General features: G+C 45.8%; 1 protein-coding gene, 1 non-coding gene and 1 pseudogene across 2 annotated transcripts; 2 read left to right on the forward strand and 1 right to left on the reverse strand.

The window, feature by feature from the left end:
- Window positions 1-155: 155 nt before the first annotated feature.
- C2 (complement C2) lies at window positions 156-14,861 on the reverse strand. The gene is made up of 18 exons (XM_047559359.1): window positions 14,586-14,861; window positions 14,209-14,424; window positions 13,112-13,297; window positions 10,172-10,345; window positions 9,994-10,092; window positions 9,674-9,807; window positions 7,618-7,756; window positions 6,790-6,930; window positions 5,337-5,426; window positions 2,392-2,532; window positions 2,174-2,268; window positions 1,968-2,079; window positions 1,698-1,863; window positions 1,524-1,600; window positions 1,291-1,382; window positions 976-1,102; window positions 803-852; window positions 156-645 (listed from the first exon to the last, which is right to left on the reverse strand). Exons 1-18 carry the CDS (start codon window positions 14,680-14,682, stop codon window positions 469-471), a joined length of 2,313 nt encoding a protein of 770 aa, XP_047415315.1. The 5' UTR covers window positions 14,683-14,861; the 3' UTR covers window positions 156-468.
- On the forward strand, window positions 6,181-6,285 carry LOC124989811 (U6 spliceosomal RNA). The gene has a single exon (XR_007109629.1). It is a non-coding gene; the product is annotated as a U6 spliceosomal RNA (small nuclear RNA).
- On the forward strand, window positions 11,737-11,992 carry LOC124989528 (small nuclear ribonucleoprotein F-like; annotated as a pseudogene).
- Window positions 14,862-19,640: the final 4,779 nt, after the last annotated feature.

Consider the following 19,640-nt stretch of genomic DNA (forward strand, 5'->3'; position numbering starts at 1 on the left):
AGACCACCCTAGCTGGAGACCAGAAAGAGTCCCCCAGCTGGTTCCCCTGTTGACTGTGTTATGGGGCAGAGTCCAGTTGCTGTTTGTCCAGCAGGGTCTCCGACCTTCCTGGAATCATTCTGGCCTCCCCATCCCCCAGGCAGAGGTCAGACAGATGTGGAAATCATCAATTTTTATTAATTTCATAACAGAGAAATTTCATGTGAAAGTAAAAGGAACACAAGTCAAGTTCACCAGAGGGAGGGATTTGAGCAAGTGCAGGAGGGGAGGGTGTAGTGGGCAGACATGCTGGCCAGCAGCCCTGGGGACTTTCCTGCTTGTGCTTGCTGTTGCTGAATTCACACAGCTCCTCAATTCACACAGCTAGGACTGAGGATGGGTCACAGGGTCTGAGGGTGGGCGTTCAGAAGTAGGAGATAGGAGAGATGGCAGATCCTGGCAGGATAGCCAAGGGATTGGTGGCCATGATTAAAGGGGCAAAAACTTCAGGACACCCTCCAGATGCTGCCTCAGCCAGGGCTGCAGGCGGAAGAGATTAATGTGGAAGTCTCGGGGTGGTGGGGCACCACGGGGAGGCTTTTTGCGCGAGTTTTTGTTGGTGGCACCAAAACAGGGGTTGTAAAGACCCCAGCTCACCAGACCCACCTGGAGGAAAGGAAAATGAGGTATGAAGCTGCCATAGCCCCAGCTCTAAGCCCTGACCCCCAGGTTCCTTCAGAGAGATATCACACACACACACACACACACACACACACACACACACACACACACCGGCCAGCCTTGTGAGCTTCCCTCTACTCACCTGGAAAAACCTAAATCTCCGCTCAAGGAAAACTGCTCCCCCAGATTCTCCTGCCAGCAAGAGGGGCAAGAGACAGTGTCATCCAGGGCAGTACGCTGGTATCCTGGTGTGCATGCTGGCCATAGGTGCACGGTGGCCCTCCCTTGGGAAATCCAGACATGGGGGGCACTCACCTTTACAGGGATTGTCATCCTCCTGGGTCCCACTGCATAGGAACTGATCTGTCACCACCTCTCTGACATCCGTCAAGTTGGGGAACATTTTTTTTTCTTGGGAGACGACCTGGATACAGTTTGACCTCTGCAGTAGAGGTGGAGCAGAAAGGAAGAATGGAATGAGTGGCCCAGGGACACTTAGCAGACCAGCTAAGCCTGGGAGGAGGGGTGACTTAAGTGAGATGAAAAAAGCAGCCAGAGTGGGAGGAGGAAGAGCACCATTCTGAGAGCTGGCTTGAGCAGGACCCCGACACCCTCACCTAAGACCCTCACCTCTGACCCTGTCTTGAGGTTAATGTTCAGTTTGCTCCCATTCAGGGCCACAAAGTGAGCAGGGATACTCTGTTGGTTCAGAAGTTCTTTCTCTGCCATCAGAGAGAAGAGGGTGTTGATGTAGTTCCCTTTACCCACCACCCAGACTTCTGGCATAGGGACCTCGGCCCCATCCCTGTTGGAACCCAGGGTCTAGTCCCAGCTCTTCACGAACTCTAAGCCTCAGCACTCACCGTGGTCCTGACAAGTGCTACCTTGGGGTCTCCGCAGAGCCATGTTGGCCTCCACTGTGCAGGGAATGCAGATAGGCCTGGAGAGAAGAGTGTCACACAAGTCCATCCTTAGTATCCTGAGGCTCCCCAGAGCACTCTCCCCTGCAGGCATCCTCCTGTCCCAGGATCAGGCACCTGGCATGGGTGGACATTTTCACTTTCTGGGCCAGCTTCAGCAAGGCTATGTCATCACCATAGAACTCTAGGATCCCCTGGTCCTTCTTTGCGTAGACATCAAACCCCGGGGAGATCACGGCCTTCTCAATAAGGAAGTCTTTGCCCCACTGGGAGTTGGGATCCCCTGGGAATAATATGGTAGATGAGGTTGGACCAGGGCCAGATGCAGGGGACGGGTAACCAGAGCTCTGGCCTTGGAGTAGGAGGCTGGTGAAGCCCCTGCCTTACCCACATTGACCCTCCACAGGGAGCGGTCTTCAGCGTGACGGAAACAGTGAGCTGCTGTCAGAACCCACTGGTCAGAGACAAGGGCCCCCCGACAGGTCTCCTGGCTCTTGGGCTAAAGGGAATAAGTGATATTCAGAAACTGCAATGTTTCTGGCCTGTGGCTGCTTTCACCTCTGGGATCCAAGTCCACCCCTCTTTCCTGGTACCTTAATAGTGACATGCCAGGGTGTCCTCTCCTGGTCAGAGGCATTAGCCGACATGTTCCCCACCCCACAGATGGTGTCTGTGAACTTGGAGACATCTGTGGGTGTGAGGGTCAGGTTATGAAGGAGGCAAGGGACAGACGGGTACTATACCCAGGTTCCCAACCTGAGCCCCCCACTGTCTTCCCACCATTCTCCCCAGTACTGGGGAATTCACTCACCCAGCATATGTTCAAAAACCTGGTGCAAAGCCTGGGTGTCCTGCAGAATGAAGGCATGCCTCTCACCATCCTTTTTGGACCCCAGCTCATTCAGTTCTCTCCAGTCCACATCCAGCTTGCCCACCCCGATGGCATAGATGTCTGATGGGAAGGAAGGAAGTCATCAATCCTGTGGCTAAGGGGCTACCCCGTGAGAAGGAATGCTGGAATCTGAACTCACTATGCCAACGAAGATCTACATGAGCTGGACCCAAGCCTCCCTCACCCCTGCTACCTGTCTTTATTTCCTAGCACTCCCTGCCCCTCGCTCTCCCAGCACAGCCTTCTTGAAGTTCTTCAAATCTGCAGACACTCTTACCTCCAGCCCTCTGCACCAGCTGCACCCCACGTGGGTCATTCTCCCCAGATGTCCTTATGGCTCACTTTCTCACCTTTTTAAGTCTTAATACAAATGTACCTTCAATGTCTAAATGTCAATGCCCCAGACCCTCCCATTCCCTCTCTGCCTCATTCATATCATGTCATGAGTTACCTGTAAGCTGCATGCTATATGGTTTCCTTATTTATCCTGAGTATTACCTAAAGTGGGTAGAATCGTGTTCTCCAAAAGGATATATCCAAGGCTTAACCCCCAGGACCCATGGATGTGGACTTAACTGGAAATAGGGTCTTACTATTTTTTTCTTTTTCTTAGTACTAAGTCACATCCTCAGCCTTTTCTTTTTCTTTTTTTTTTCTTTCTTTCTTTCTTTCTTTTTTTTTTTTTTTTCAGTGTAAAGAGTAGAACTTATTCAAGTGAGAAGAAAAGTCACAGAACTCCCACAGCACAAGAGTGGACCCAATAGGGGTTGTCCAGAAAGAGAGTATTTGCAGAATTAATCAAGTTAAGATGAGGTCATACTAGATTACAGTGGGTCATAATCCACTGACTGGTATCATCAGGTTATAAGAGGCAGGGGCTGACAGTATAGCTAAGTGATAGAGCACCTGCTTAGCATGTATGAGGCCCTGGGTTCAATCCTGAGCAATACAAAAAAATTTTTTTAATAAGTAAAAATGAAAAGGAACTTTGGAAACAAATGCACAGATAGCAGGACAACATGTAATGATACAGAGATTACACATGAAAGAAGGCAAGGTAAGGACAGAAGTAGAGATTGGGGTTGTGCTGCTATGAGCCAAGAAATGCCTGGGGCTACCGTAAGAGGCGAGTAAGGATTCTTCCCTACAGACTCTAAAGGGAACATAGCCCTTCCCAAACCTTGATTGCAGACTTCTGACCTCCAGAACTGTGGAAGAATAAACTTGTTTCAAGTCACCCAGGTTTGGGGCAATTTGTTACAGCAGCCTAAGAAACTAATACCTTGACCTCTCTGAAATGGCAGTCCTGTACAAGCAGGCATTTCATCTGTCCAGCAGCACCCAGGATGGTGCCTAGTTCAGGAGAGGTTCTCAGTAAGGACTTTGAAATGACTGAATGAATAAAAGGAACTCATAAACATAGCACGGAGAAAAAGCTTTAGATCTGGTCTTCTGGAAAAAGTATGCTGCGGGAGAAGAGCCTAAAGCCATCTCTTCACACTGGAGGCCCTGGACCCACACAACTGCCAGTTCTGGTCTAAGAGTATGGATTCCAGGAAGAACCACCCTGTGGTGGCACTCAGTCCATCTTCTTCCACTCTTTGTACCCTTTTTGTATAAAGGATCGAGAAGCTCAGGCAGATTGAGAGAAATCTTCAGCCAGGAAGCAATCCAGCAATGGCCAGGACAGAAGCACAGTGGAGCCACACAATGATCATGCCCCGTCTATTTTCTTCAGCAATATTCCTTCAGTTTCCTGCTTCTGTTAGCTTGCTTGCTTGCTTTTGCAGTGCTGAGGATGGAACCCAAGGGTCCTTGCTATTGCTAGGCAAGTGTTCTACCACCGAGCTACACCTCCAGCCCTTTTTTTAGTTTTGTATATTGAGACGGGATCTTACTAAATTGCCCAAGCTGGCCTCAAACTTTCTAGCCTCCTGCCTCAACCTCCCAAGTAACTGGGATTATAAGTGTGTGCCACTGTACACAGTTATCAAAGTTTTTGAACATTTGACTCTGGTTCAGATGCTAAAGAGGAAGGGAATGGATTTTGAGTTTTAAAACTGGGCCAGTTTTAAGCCAGAGGTGGTGGCACATACCTGTAATACCTGCTTGGAAGGCCAAGGCAGAAGGATCACAGGTTCAAAACCAGCTTCAGCAACTTATTGAGGCCCTAAGCAACTTAGTGAGAACCTGTCTCTAAATAAAATATAAAAAGAGCTGGGGATGTGGCTCAGTGGTTAAGTAACCCTGGATGTTTAGTCCCTAGTACGAAAACAAACAAAAAAACAAACAAACAAACAAAAAAACAGCAACAAAAAACAGCAATAATAACAAAAAATAGCTGCCCTCTCTGAGTGTCTCTCTCCAAAATCCTTTTCAGGTCAAAGGTCAGTACAATTTGTGTTTACTCCGAACCTGAGAAATTTTTCCTTCATAAACTGCAATTGCTGAACTTTGGTTAGCTGTCTATATTGCTAAAAGAGGAACAGCAGGGAGAGTCCCTTGAGGGAATCCCAGTTCCTTTTTCCTGGAAAATTTCCTGAAACATGAGATGGTGGTGATGATGATGGCAGTTCTCTGTACTAGGCCACATTTGCCTGAGCATCTTCTCCTCTTGGCCTATGAGGCAGGTCCTAGTACTGCTCCCTTTATACAGATGAAGAAACTGCCCACAATCCCAGCCCACCAAAGATGAAATCAAGGTGGGCAGATCAACTCCACTCTTCCATGTAATACTCAACCACCCTCAAACAAAACAACAGAGAGAAAACTGTGGCTCTGGGCCAGAGCTAAGGCCCACTGGAACCCTGGCTGAGGATCCCCACACGGGAGCACGGATTGGGTGGGCGGGGACAGAGGCTTACCTAGATAGTCGTTCCTATTCTGTTTGATATTCAGGACCTCTCTGATATTGTCAACTGCTGGTTTGGGAGAACCACCCATGTTAGACTTCCCTAGAACAGAGAAAGGAAAGAATTGTCCACCTGGGTGGGTCAGAATCCTCTGGAGCCCCAGAAGCATGAGGAAGCATTCAACCTGGGAACCTTAATAAAGCCATTTCAAAATACTTTGTTTCCTGAAATTGTCTACATTCTAGGCACTGGGCCAGGAGCTTCATCTAGTCTTTCTCATTTAATTCTCATGAAACCCCCGGAAGTGTGAATATCCTTATTTCACAGATGAGAAAACCAAGTCCTGAAGGGGCTATGTAATTTGGACAAAAATCAAGATGTAAATGGCAGAGGTCAGATTCAATACAGATAGCTTCTCATGTTCCTGATCAGGAGACACAGCTCCACCACATAGCACCAGGTTACCTTTAGGTGGTAACATGAACTGACATGTTCTAATCACAGAATGCTTTTATACAAATTACTCAAGTTTCTCTCCAAAAAAATTATGTAAGGAAAGGAGAGCAACTATCATTATCCTCGTCATTTCAATCATCATTAATAACACTATTTCTATCTTATAAATAAGAAACTGAGAACCATGATTGTTTCAGCAGCACATTTATTAAAATAAGAATTAAGCCGGGCATGATGGCACACACCTGTAATCCCTGCAGCTCACGAGGCTGAGGCAGGAGAATCACAAGTTTGAGGCCAGCCTCAGCAATTGAGCAAGGCCCTAAGCATTTAGCAAGACCCTGTCTCAAAATAAAAAATAAGAAGGGCTGGGGATGTGACTCAGTGGTTAAGCACCCCAGTTCAATCCCCAGTATCAAAACGAACAAACAAATCAGAATGATAACAAAGAAAATTATCATGACCCCTGCATAAGGATGGAATTCACGAAACATTCCATATTTTTCTAATGTTCTATAGCACAGTAGGATAACTATTGAATATTTCAAAATAGCTAGAAGAGAGGATTTTAAATGTTCCTACCACAAAGAAATGATAAATGTCCTAGGTGGTAAAATATGCCAACATCCCTGATCTGATCATTACACGCTGTACACATGAATTGAAATGCCACACTGTAACCCACAAATATGTATAATGATATGTGACAATTTAAAAAATATATTTTTAAAAAGAAGTCTTCTCTGTATATTCATGCATTGATATGTATTATCTGAAAATCATCTCGACTACAACGAATAACAAGACTTTCTCTTAAGAATTTATTTTACATTGGTTCAACTGCGTTGTGGTCCAATTTGTTTCCTATGGAAAGTAAAGAAAAAAAAAACAGGAAAGGAAAGAAACTGAGGCCTGAAGTGGCAGAGGGGGGAACAGACTGCAGGTCTTCCGACCCCACACTGATGCCTTTCACTATTCCAGACCCACTCACAGAGACAGCAGTACCCACCATCTGTCAGAAGGATGATGGCATGTCGGATTTCCTTCCAGGCCATCGTTTCCAGGCCAAGGCGTTGCATTTGGTTATTCATCATGAGGTAGACAGAATGTAGGGCTTCGTAGGTATTGGTCCCAGTTCCATTCTTATGATCTAGAATATGATGAAAGGAAAGACTTTCTTAGAAACTTTCCGCCTACAACTGGGAGTGAAGATTCACTCTTCCACAACCACTAGCAACGCAAGTTATGAACATGCTTTGATAATCTCAGACCTTCACCATCCAATGATTTGACATTGCTGCCTGTTCAAATGTCCTGTCTTTCTACCTAGAAATGCTCATTGCATCCAAGACCACTCTAAGGTTCGAAGATTCAAAGATGGGGTTTCCAAAGAACTTGAGTTGTTTAGCCAATTTTTTTTGTTTGTTTGTTTGTTTTATGGTGCTGGGGATTGAACCCAGGGCCTTGTGCATGGGAGATAAGCACTCTACCAACTGAGCTATATCCCCAGCCCTGTTTAGCCATTTTTTAACACAGCATGTAGGTGGATAATGATAGGAGACTACAGTGTTGAACCATGAAAATCGACCACACAGCAAGGGCCTCTGGAAGGAGTTGAAAACCTGAATCATGCATTTAGACTGGCAGCACATCAGAGTAAGCCATGAGTCGGGGGGAAGTTAGGACTCCCCCACCCTCACCGGGACTTGGAAGATACTCTAGAGCTTTAGGACTCAAGAGCCCCAAGAGACCTCACTCTCTAATTTATCCAGAATCTACCTGTAGGTACTGAATCCATCCTCTCCTCTCCATGGCCCTTATTTGATGACAGTCGTACCTTTATAGTTGGCCTTTTCCAGACTGTCGATCACTTCAGTCACATCCCTGGATTTATCATTCAGGACAGACATGATGACTTGGGGCCGCGAGGCAAATGTGATGATGGCAACGCTAACATTGATCTCGAAGCTGAAGAGCTGAGGAGGGCAGGTGAGAGGTGGAATGAGAGGCCCAGAAACCAAAGGGGACACAGTAAGAGAACAAGCAAGAGGCCCTTGCAGAGGCAGAGAACCTGCACTGTAACTGATGATAGGTGCAAGAAAGTGCAGCTCGGAAGAAGCCAGGAGAACATTTGCTGAGTATCTATTCTCTTTGACAGACTCTCTCCTCATTTCATCTTCACATCAAATCAGTGAGGGGCATGATGCTCCCTGTTTCATAGATTAAGAAACTGAGGCTTATTCCCTCAGCCTAGATCGCACCACTAGTGAGAGGTGGCATGAGGGTTTGAGTCTGGCCAGGCACAGTAGTGCCCACCTGTAATCCCAGTGACTCAGGAGGCTGAGGCAGGAGGATTCCAAGTTCGAGGCCAGTCTCAGCAATTTAGTAAAACCCTCAGCAACTTAGTGAGTCACTGTCTCAAAATAAAAAATAAAAAGGACTGGGGATGTATCCTCTGGATTCAATCCTCAGTACCAAAAAATATTTTTAATTAAAAATAAAGGATTTGAGTCTGCCAATGCAACTCTGAGGTCATTCTCTAACTGGTGCATTTTGTTGATTTACCACTTAATTAGGTACTTTAAGTCCAAAGAGAGACTCTACAGAAGACATAAAGAAACCTTCTGTAAAACATGGCTGGAGTGTACAGGTAGGCATGCTTAACCCTGGGTTCAATCCCCAACAGTAACAACAACAATTCAATAAAATTAAAAATGTAACTGAGGGCTGGGCTCGTGGCTCAGTGGTGGAGCGCTTGCCTTGCGCATATGAGGCACTGTGTTCAATCCTCAGCACCACATAAGAGAATAAATAAACAAATAAAGGTCCATCTAGAACTAAAAAAACTTAAATAAAAAAATGTGGCCGAGAGTGAAAACCACCTATTTCCATGAATTACTGTGAAATGCATAATTACACAAGAAAGGGCTGGCAAGGAACTAAGGAACTGAAACCAGTGGCTTCTGAACCCTTCCACTGATGCTTCCTGTCAGCAAAAGCATTTTGGACACATACCCCGATATAGGTATATACATTTATAATTGTGTGTGTGTGTGTGTGTGTGTGTGTTACTGGGGATTGAACCAGAGGCATTCTACCAGCGAGCTACATCCCTTGTTTGGTTTGGTTTGGTTTTAAGAGAGCTTTACTAAGTTGCCCGTGTTGATCTTGAACTCTTAATCCTCCTGCCTCAATTTTTCCAGTAGTGGGATTACCGGCCATAGGCCCAGCTACATTTATAAATTATAAAGTGTTTCACTATTCAAATATATTCATTTTTATCTTTTTCTTTTTTTTTTTTTTTTTTTTTGCGGTGCTGGGGATCGAACTCAGGGCCTTGTGCTTGCAAGGCAAGCACTCTACCAGCTGAGCTATCTCCCCAGCCCCCTCATTTTTAAAACTACACAAAATGTTGAATTTTTAAGAGAAAATTATTAAATATTATTAATTTAATTAAAATTAAGGTTTTGGCCTGGGGATGTGGCTCAGTGGTTAAGTGCCCCTGGATTCACTCCCCAGTACCAAACCAAAAAAAAAAAAGATTATTCAATAGAGATACCAGTATTTTTCTGCCGCACCTCCATGGATTATTACCCCTCTGTAGATACCACTGCTCTAGATAGTGAATTTCTGGGGAAGAGACCTCACAGCCTTGTTCATCTTTGTTATCCCCCAGTAACCAACATGGTGCCTGACGCATAGTAGGTGCCCCAAAGGGCTTTGTGGAATGGAAAATATGATTTTATGAATTGAATTTATGATTCCTGCATGGCATGAATACAATCTTGGAGGACTTCTAGAAGGAGGTGGGCTGTGAGCGAGGCTCTGAGCACAGGAAGGAAACCAAGAGAGCCAGGAAGGACTTCTCAGCATGCAGACTCCTAATTCCTGACCCTGTCCACCATGATGGAAGCACAGTTCTTGAAGACCTCAAAGTCATCTTCCAACACACTCTGAGAGGCATCCAGGAGCAGGTAGAGGTTCAGGTGACCAGAGCGCTGGATCTGGATTTTACGGCCCAGGTTTTCTGGAGAAACGTGCAAGGGAAGATTCAGATGCCCACTTCCTTCCTGTGCTCTTGGTGAGGGAGTCCAGCCTTCTGGTCTCCCCTTCAGTCACTGAGCCACGGGAGGCTTCCTGGTGTCCAGGAAGCTCACTCCCTCCCCTGATCCACCCACGTCCAGCTCCTGCTACCCGCCTCTCAGACACTTACCCTTCTTCTGCTGGGTGGGATTGGCGGCTCCCAGCACATGGGACAAGGAGGTGGAAAGGGCAGGGGCCACGTCCTCAGGAAAGTCGTAAGAGTAGGGTTCTGTGGGAAGAACACCCGGGGTCAGCCAAGGCCAGGGCCAGGGTGTCAGGAGTCTTAGGAGGGCAGCGTGGCTACTCACGGCGGCAGATGGGCTCCGTCCCGCTCCAGACCCCATTCCCCTGGCACTCCCTCTCTGAAGATCCTGTCAGCACCAGATTTGAGGAGCAGCGATAGCTGACCTTGTCCCCCAGGCGAAAGCGGGAGCCTGTGCGCACTGCACCTACTGAAATGCCTGGGTTGGGGCAGTGGCCAGCTGCAAGTGAACAAAAAGACAGAGATGAGTAAGCCACCAAGCCCCTCCCGCCAGGCTCTTCCCTTGGGAGAAACCAGAACTGTGAGACCAGGGTGAGAATGGAGAACCTTAAGTAGGGTGAAGGGTTTAGAATTTAGAAGACTCAGTCATCAGCTGAAGCATCCTAGTTGCAACCCAGGCCTCGCCTGTGTCTACTCAGACCCCCAAAGAAGATGTAGCATGAAGACCGTCGTGTTTCATAAAACACAATGAGATGTCACTACACACCCACCAGCATGTCTAACACTGAAACCACAGGTGATTCTGGGGGTTGGAGGGAACGTGAGGCAGCAGAATTGTTACATTGCTGGAATGTCCATCAGTGACACTGTCCGCTTGTGCTAAAACTAAACTTTAATATGCCAACCTGTCATCTCTCCTGACGATTCCTTCTGTGGATCATTTACTCAAGAGAAACAAGGTACAAAAGCTAAGTGTAGGGCTAGGGTTATAGCTCCGTAGTAGAGCACTTTCCTAGCACATGTGAGGCACTGGGTTCAATCCTCAGCACCACATAAAAATAAATAAATAAATAAATAAATAAATAAATAAATAAATAAATAAAAATAATCCATCCACAACTAAAAATGTTTTTTAAAAAGCCAAGCATAATGATATTCACAGAGCCTACTCATAATAGCCCCAAAGTGGAAATAACCCAATGTTCAACTGAAGAATGAATATATAAAACAGTCATATAATGGACTACTATGCAGCTATGATAAATAAAAACCACTGATATGACATGGATAAATCTCATATTCATAGTGTTGGATAAAGAAAATCAAATGTGAAAGGGCACATCCTGCATGATTCCATTTTTATGAAGTATCAGAGCAAGTTAAACTACTCCATGCAGATAGAAGACTGAAGAGGGGTTAGGAGAGGTTAAGAGGAGTCAGAAGTGGGATAGGAGGTAGCCTCCCAAAGTGTAGGACATGTTCTTTATCTGAGTGGTGATTATATAGGTGGATAGAAATGTAGAAATTCATCAAATCCAATACTTAAGATTTGTATACTTTGGGGTTGAGAGTGTAGCTCACTGGTAGAGAACTTGCCTAACTTGATTAAGGCCCTGCGTTCCATTCCCAGTACCACAAAAAATAAAAGAGCTTGGGCATGGTGGCATACAACTGCAACTCCAGCTACTTGGGAGGCTGAGGCAGGAGGCTGGCAAGTTGGAGGGCAGCCTGGGCAACTTAGCAAGACTCTGTCTCAAAATATAATAAAACAGGGTTGGGCATTTCTCCTGAGGCTCAGCGTTTCAGGCCCTCGGTAACTGCTCCAGTCACGAGGGATGGGCTACAGCTGAGTGGGCGGCGAGTAGCCAGCAGCGTTAGCCCGTATTCGCAATGAGTTTACCCCGCAATCCCAAACCTTTCCTGATGGATTAACAGGAAAGCCAGTGATGGCGAAACTTAAGTGGGGAATGGAGTACAAGGCTCTCTGCTATGCGTAGATGGCTACATGAACACGCAACTTGCAAATACAGAAGAATACATAGATGCATTGTCTGGACGTCTGGGTGAAGTTTCAATAAGGTATGATAATGTCCTTTATATCAGAGGTGTTGAAGAAGAGGAAGGAGATGGGGAGATGGGAGAATAACACCTTTCATGGGGATTTTTTTTATATGTATTTCTAGACAATAAAGACTTTTTTTTTTTTCAAAAAAAACAAATCAACAACAAAAAACAGGGTTGGGTGTGGCTCAGTAGTAGACTGCTGGCCCAGCTTGTGTGATTCCCCAGCACCTAGGGAAAATTTTAAATGAATTACATGTATGTTTGAATAAATGGCTATTTAGGGCCAGGCGTGGTGGCGCACACCTGTAATCCCAGTGGCTCAGGAGGTTGAGGCAGGAGGATCTGAGTTTGAAGCCAGCCTCAGCAACAGCAAGGTGCTAAGCAACTCAGTGAGACCCTGTCTCTAAATAAAATACAAAAAAGGGGTGGTCCCTGGAGTCACTCCCTAGTACCAAAAAAAAAAAAAAAAAAAAAAAAAAAAAAAAAAGGCTATTTAGGGAAAACTCCAGGGCAGAAGTTGGGAGTCGTTAGCTGGGCCACTGGGTGTGGGTATAGTCCTACCACCTGGTAGGCATTGTCTTCTGTGTTATGAAAAGCCACAGGTAAACGCAGTTCAGGGGTATCCTAGAAGTCCTACTTCTGCCAAGTGGAGCCACTCACCATTCACAGGAGCAGTTAGAACCACGACAAAATTGTATGTGGTGTTTATCAAGTTCCAGAAGCTGTCCTCGGTGCTTACTAATATCAACACATTCAACACAAGTGGAAATCCCATGAGGTCGGACTCTTACTATTCCCATTTTACAGATGTGAAAACTGAGGCATGAAGAGGTTATATAACCTGCCCAAGATCTGGACTTGGAATCCTAATCTGACTCTGAAGGCAAGACACTTAAACACAGTACTCAACTCTCTCCCAGCGTAGTTTCCCTACAATACTTCATGGGGTCCAAATACCAAGTGTTGCCTTGAGGCATTTAGAAAAGATGGACAGGATATGTGGAGCTGTTGTATTGGAGCTGAAGCTTAATACCAACTGCCAGAACCAGGCTCCCTGTAGGCCAGTGACAGGGGACCTGTGGATCTCAATTTACCCAATTCCCGGAATATTATTCTGTCCTAGAACACCAGGCCCCTGTCCCCAACAGAGGCTCTCTGGGCACACCTGGCCCCCACGCAGCCCCCTGGTAAGACCACTCACCCCCATTGTCACACACGGCTGTCTCTCCATCCCACATGCCATTGGGGCGACAGTGACGCACAGGTGAGCCCCTCAGTGTGAAGCCGTCCTCACACTCGAAAGTGAGGTTGCCACCCACAGGGTGGGACCCCAGCCGTGGAGTGTACACACCATTCTCAAAGGAAACAGGGGCTGGACAGCGAACAGCTGGGGAGAAAGTGGGAGAGACAGGAGCAAATGACTGACACCTGGGCTAGGCACCGAATGAGCGATATTCTTCTGGGACACAGGAGAATGATCAACTGGTTGTCAACACACTGGAAGAGCCAAACACGATGGTGCACACCCAATCCCAACAACTGGGGACACTGAGGCAGGAGGCCAACCTCGGCAACTTAGCAAGACCCTGTCTCAAGATACAATGTAAAAGGGGCTAGGGATGCAGTTCAGTGTTGGAGTGCTCCTGGATTCAATTCCCAGTATCACACACTCGCGCAAACACATAAAATTTTTTTGAGAAAGTAGGTTGACAGAGATGAAATTACTTTTTAAGACAACTGGTTGGGGCTGGAGTTGTAGCTCAGTGGTAGAGCACTTGCCTGGCATGTGTGAGGCCCTGGGTTCGATTCTCAGGACCACATATAAATAAATAAATTAAATAAAAGACCATTGACAACTAAAAAAATAGTTAAAAAAAAAAAGACAACTTGTTGAATACTGACAATTTTACAGAGTTCAACCTAATTGATTAATAGTTACTTCCATCAGCCCCCTGTGGGTCATGGTCACCCCAGCCCCTCTCCTGGGATTCTCAGGTGTCCAGGAGATCCTAGGGCCATTCAGCAGCCATTCAGAATGGTCACTACCATGCAATCAATTGTACGTAAAAAATCGTCCCTAACTTTGGTACCCCACAATCTCCATTACAGCCTGTCCTGAATTCCTTACTGTGGACAATTGACATTTTCCAAGTATTTTTGGAGGGCCCTCTGAAAGAGCAACTTGGCCATCCCTCCATGCCACCTAATCAGGGTCAGTCTATCCTGAGTCATTCATAAATAGAAGTTCTGGGCTGGCTCTTGGCAGGGTATGTGGGCAAAGCCCAACAGGAGCCTCACGTCTGCAGACCGCCTTAGTGAGCCGAATGGATCTTGTGGATCTTGGCGTCTGCCACTGTCCATTGCTCTTGCACAGTCGCGACGCAGGGACTGGGTAACTGCCCTGGGGGCAGGAGTAGGTGAGAAGGCTCCCGGGTGCCCAGCCATGGCTGAGGGTGAAAGTGCCACCAGAGATATTCACATTCTGAGGACAGGAAGGAGCGGCAGCTGCCAGGCCTGTGGGTGTGGGGACATGCAGACAACAAGAGGGGAAAGAGAAAAGCACAGATGAGAAAAAGGAAAGCAAAGGACCATCCCTTTCATATGTGGGATTGGTCTCAGCTTGGTGGCACTGGCCTCTCTGGCAGAGCCCACCATTCCCCTCCCCTGCCTCCTACCTGGGCACACGAGCAGCAGGCAAAGGAGAACCATTTGTGGGTTCATGGTGTCCACCCCAGGGCAAGGAGAGCCGAACCAGAGGAGGAAAAAGGTCATCTGACTTCCCGAAAATCAGAGCTGGCTCAGCAGCTGCTTCATTTACTGACAGAGAATGAAAGCTAAGGGAGTGGCAAGGGGGACGGCCTCTAGTTAGAAGACACTGAGCAGGGGTTGGGGACTGAGTTGAGGGGTAAAATCTTTGCCCTGCCTCCCTAATTCTGATATATCCATAGTCAGTAGATCACCACCACAGACTTTGCATACTGATCTCTAGTGCCAAGGGCCACACACACACACACACACACACACACACACACACGTGCACTCACACATGTGTGCTCATTCGCGCTTGCTCTCACGTGAACAGTCTAAAGCACACAAACCCACAAACCATCCAAGATCTTGCAAAATATGTCATTTAAGCAATGCTTTAGTTTTTTATTTTTAATTTTTTGTCTTTGCCAAGTGCATTTTATTTCCTGGGAGCTTGGGAGAGTGTGATCTTCTGGAATATAAACTTCCAAGGATTGAGACCAATTTTCTTAGACTTCTTAATAGGAAGATTCACAGTCCTTTTCTCCCCTGCAACCCTTCCCAAGAGAGAATCTAGGAAGAAAAATAGAATCAGCACTTGTTTGTGGAAACAGGAAAAATGTTTAGAATATTTTTACAGAAAGTCCAGTAGAAAAATTCCCCACTTTCAAAATAAATAAACTTGGGGTTGGTTACTAGAAGCATTAAAAGCATTTCGAGGGGCTGGGGAGATAGCTCAGTTGGTAGAGTGCTTGCCTTGTAAGCACAAGGCCCTAGGTTTGATCCCTAGCACCCCCCCCCCAAAAAAAAAAAAGCATTTCGAGTTTAGGATGTGCCTTTCAATCATAACCTACACTTGTATAAAATGCAGGAAGCAAAAAACTCTTAAGCCAGTGTGCTAGGCTCCCCGCCCCAGAGTAGTCTCTTTAATACTTTTTAGAATATCAAATAAATACAGGATATAAATAAATAAGATCAATAAAAATGAAGATGAAATCTTTCTAAAAAAGATCATTCATGTTTGTGAAAACTCTTTTGATTTACAAATAATTTCTTAGAAACACACAAAGTGGGACTCACCATGGACAGGACTGAGTGCAAGAAGACCATAACAGCCCTGGTGTCAAGGGTCCCAAAGTTGCTGATATGGCAGAGCAGCTGGTGCTTCCTCCTAACCCCAGGATCTGTTCTGTCCTCTATATAGAGGACACACAGTCACCCAACTGAAGACCATTCCCCAGCCTTCCTTGCAACCAGAGGTCAGGTGACTTGGTTCTGACCAATAGTATATGAGTGGAACTGATGCTGTAACTTCCAACTTTTGCCCCTAAAATAAAAAAGGAGCATGTCCTTCCATTCCCATACGCTAGACTATAAACTTAGTGGACAGCTGTCACCACCATGAAGTTGAGGGCAATGTCCTGGGGATGGAAGAGCAAACAGAGGAGCCTGCACCCCAAAACAGCGTTGATGTCAGACGAGCCCTGCCCACCTACTCAGATTGCTACAAGAAGGAAATAAACTATCTTAAGGGTGGTGGTTCACAGATATTGTGGTTTTGTTTCCTTTTGGTCACATGGAGGGATAGAATTTCCCCACCCATTTGTTTTGGCCACTGAAATGTGAGTACCAGTGATATGTGTCACACCCAGGTGGACACTCTAAGAGCTAACACAGTCTTCTTTCCTTTTGTATGGCAACATTTGATAAAGTGACTGTTCCATCAGCCTAGATTCCTAGGTGACACCAAAAGCATAACCTCATATGACCTACAGTAGATACACAATATGAACAAAAATACACCTGTGTTATTTTAATCTTCTGTGTTACTAGACGTCATAAGACAACATTTCTGCCACATTCTACTGGGTCAAAATACATTGCAAGGCCAGCTCAGATTTAAGGTTGGAGGAATAGACTTTACCTCTTGGTGGGAGGAGTGGCAAAGTCACATTGCAAGGGGCACGCACGCCAGAATAGGAGAGATTTGCAGTCATGGTTTGCTAACTACTATGGCAACAAATACTTTGGGATTATTTGTCACCAAAGCAAAATAAATCCTAACCTGGATGATACTTAAGCTACTGAATTTAGGGTGTCTTGTTAAGCCACAAGCTCATGTCTAAAAGCTGCCTCTAAAAAAAAGAGTCTTTCATGAATTTCTCCCAATATTTATTGAGTTAAATCAACTTGGCAGGGTGTAGCAGACTCCATTCTCTTCTTCCTTAGTTAATAAAATGCCCAAGTTTTCACTGAGCCTATAGTATGTTCTCAAGGAAGGAGGCATATGTTTCTCAATATTCTTCTTCCCTTTCCATTAGCTGGAACGAGGACAGAATGGTGGAAATTACAGCAGTCACCCTAGTCACAAGATGGAAGTCATATGTCGCTGATGACAAAGCAACAAAATTAAAGAAGCCCTGTTCCCAATCCTATAGGACTGTCAAGACTGTCTTATACTGCTTATGCTCAGACCATTAAGCCATGCTATTCTACCTTTGGTATACAGCAAGTCTGTTCTAACAACACATCTCATCAGTAATCAGATGGGAGCCAAAGGCAACACTCAGGAACTATGAAGAGTCCCCAAGATATATCAGAGAGGCTTTCTTTTCTCCAATAAAAGAACCTCACCATAAGCAGACAAGGGTGATAGTTGAGAGGGACCCTGAATGGCAGGACAGTTGAATGTCACCCTCACTAAGGACTTTAGGTCCCTTCCATCTTGTGGTTCTTCCATTGGGCATTGTCCTTGTCCACATGGTTGAACAGGATCTCCATCAAGTCTGCATTCCAGTTCCAATGGGAGAGGAAATAGAAGGCAAGTAACATCACGAAAATTCTACCCAACTATTCCACTCACATTCCATTGGCAAAAACTCAGTTATATAGAAGGCTGGGAAATGTGGTCTCTATTTTGTCTACCACATGTGCAGCTGGAACCCTAATGGTATGCCAGAAGAAGATGGATTGGGGGAAAGAACGTGCAATGTGCAAGAGGAGGCCAACATTGATGGGAAGCACTGCACAGTGGGAGGGACACATCCTGTAGTGGCAAGTCAAGATGAACAAGACAGAGTGGGTCACAGAGTTGGTCAGCTGTTCCAGGTCTCTGCCCAGTCCAATGTGGCAGGACCATGACCTGAGGGACTCTGGGGCTGGAGGTACCATCTTTATTCCTGTCTATGCTCCTAATTAGCTTTTTAGAAGGTCCCCACTGGGTGAAGGGGATGGTGGCTGGTTTATTTCTTACCAAAACCCTGACAAATGCAACCTGTGCTTTTCACTTCAGATGGAAGGAATGAGGTAAATAATGACAGCTTCTTCCATCTTGTTCAAATTTCTTTGTATGAATTCAAGGTTTCTAATATCTGCTTCCAGGGGGTCAATTTAAAAGAGAAGAAATCAATACCCCAATTTTTGCACCCCATCCCCTACTCACAGGTAAAACGTAGAAATGGTGGTGTGATGACCTCTGAGTCTGACTCACTACTCTTCGGAAGCACTCCATATCTTGCAGCTAAAAATTTCACTGGAAAAGTGGCAGACAGCATGGGTCAAGTCTACCATAGTGACCATGATCTGTTTCTTCTGCGATCTGGACACTAGGACATAAACTTTGCTAATGTTTTATGATCTGCCACCTTTCAACCTTCTACAGCTTATGTATGGTTTGTTCCTAAATCCACATCAACCCCTGATTTCAGAAAGTAGGCTGACCTGGCCTGGTTCCCAGTCATACTGTGTGATTTTTAGCTAGGAAGTCAGTATTGTTTAACAAGCTTCTTTGTGGTTGTAGCAGATCCACCATTGCCCTAGCATGGGCTTTATCACTGGAGTGTTTCACTGGCTTCCAACAGCAGCATCTCTCCCTCTTTGCTCAAGAGTTGTTTTGTTTTGTTTTGTTTTTGTCGGTTTTGTGTGTGTGTGTGTGTGTGTGTGTGTGTGTGTGTCCTGCCCCACATAAAACTGGAAACACCAGTGAATCAAGGTCCCTGGACAAATGAGTGACTGGAACAGGTAAATAAATAGCCCAGCTCCATCACCCACCACCATAGGCTCACCCTGACACGCATGTCCTACACCTCTCCAGGCTTCCTCAGCAGATTGACCTCCACTCACCTGCCCCATGGCAAATTCCCTTGATAATACACACTTTGTTGACTGCCTTCCTTCCCTAACCTACCGTCCCACTTCCCTTCCCATGTTTCCTGAGATCACCTTCCATATACACTATTTGAATGGTTATCTCAGAGTTTGCATCTATTTCTGGGGAAAAGGATTTCCTATTTGTGGTAACTGCTATGTGCCAAACACTGTTCGAAGCCCTTTCTATATAAGCACTCACTTAATCCTTGCAACAAATGAGGTTCTGTTCATGGCTCCCATTTTACAGATGAGGAAACTGAGTTGCAGAAAGTTTAAGTGAGGAGTCTCAGGTTCTCATAGGCACTAAGTCACAGAGCTCATGACTCCAGAATCTACACTCATATCCACGGTGCTATGGTGCCTCTTTCTTTCATCTCTGTAGTGGCTTAGAGCTCCCTGCGTGTCCCTCAAGCCCACCCCAGCAGTTTGCATTGTGCCTTTCCAATCCCTGCCCACCTAGGCTCCTGTCTTCTGTTCCCCACACTGCAGAACAATTTCTTTTGCAAACTTCTCAAAATGCTTTATCTGTCAGACTCTGACAGGACCTGTCCATACCACTCCCTGTCTTCCGGTTATTTATATGCTTGTCTCAAGTTCCCCAGAGAAAGGATCCAAGGAGTTTTTGTTGAAATAATGAGCTCTATGAGTAAGGTTGAGGCCAACACCTTCCCCAGGTCTACATCCATCCAAAGAAAATTGTATTTTTTGGCAAAAGAAGTGGCTTTTGTTTCTACTTTTTCTATTTCTTTATTAATAAAAATATTTACACTGGGCAGGCCCTACCCACTTCCTCTAACACAGGCCACTGCCGGACCTCTAGGTACACATACTAT

This window comes from Sciurus carolinensis, chromosome 7, assembly GCF_902686445.1.
Source record: "Sciurus carolinensis chromosome 7, mSciCar1.2, whole genome shotgun sequence".
Lineage (NCBI taxonomy): Eukaryota > Metazoa > Chordata > Mammalia > Rodentia > Sciuridae > Sciurus > Sciurus carolinensis.

Excerpts from the sequence above, each read along its gene's own strand:
- C2 (XM_047559359.1), bottom strand. The coding sequence starts at position 14,682 with ATGACCTTTTTCCTCCTCTGGTTCGGCTCTCCTTGCCCTGGGGTGGAC. Across the intron at positions 13,298-14,208 it reads CACTAAGGCGGTCTGCAGAC|CTGTTCGCTGTCCAGCCCCT; the intron begins GTGAGGCTCCTG and ends CTTTCTCCCCAG. Across the intron at positions 7,757-9,673 it reads CTTCCATCATGGTGGACAGG|CTCTTCAGCTTCGAGATCAA; the intron begins GTCAGGAATTAG and ends TGCCCTCCTCAG.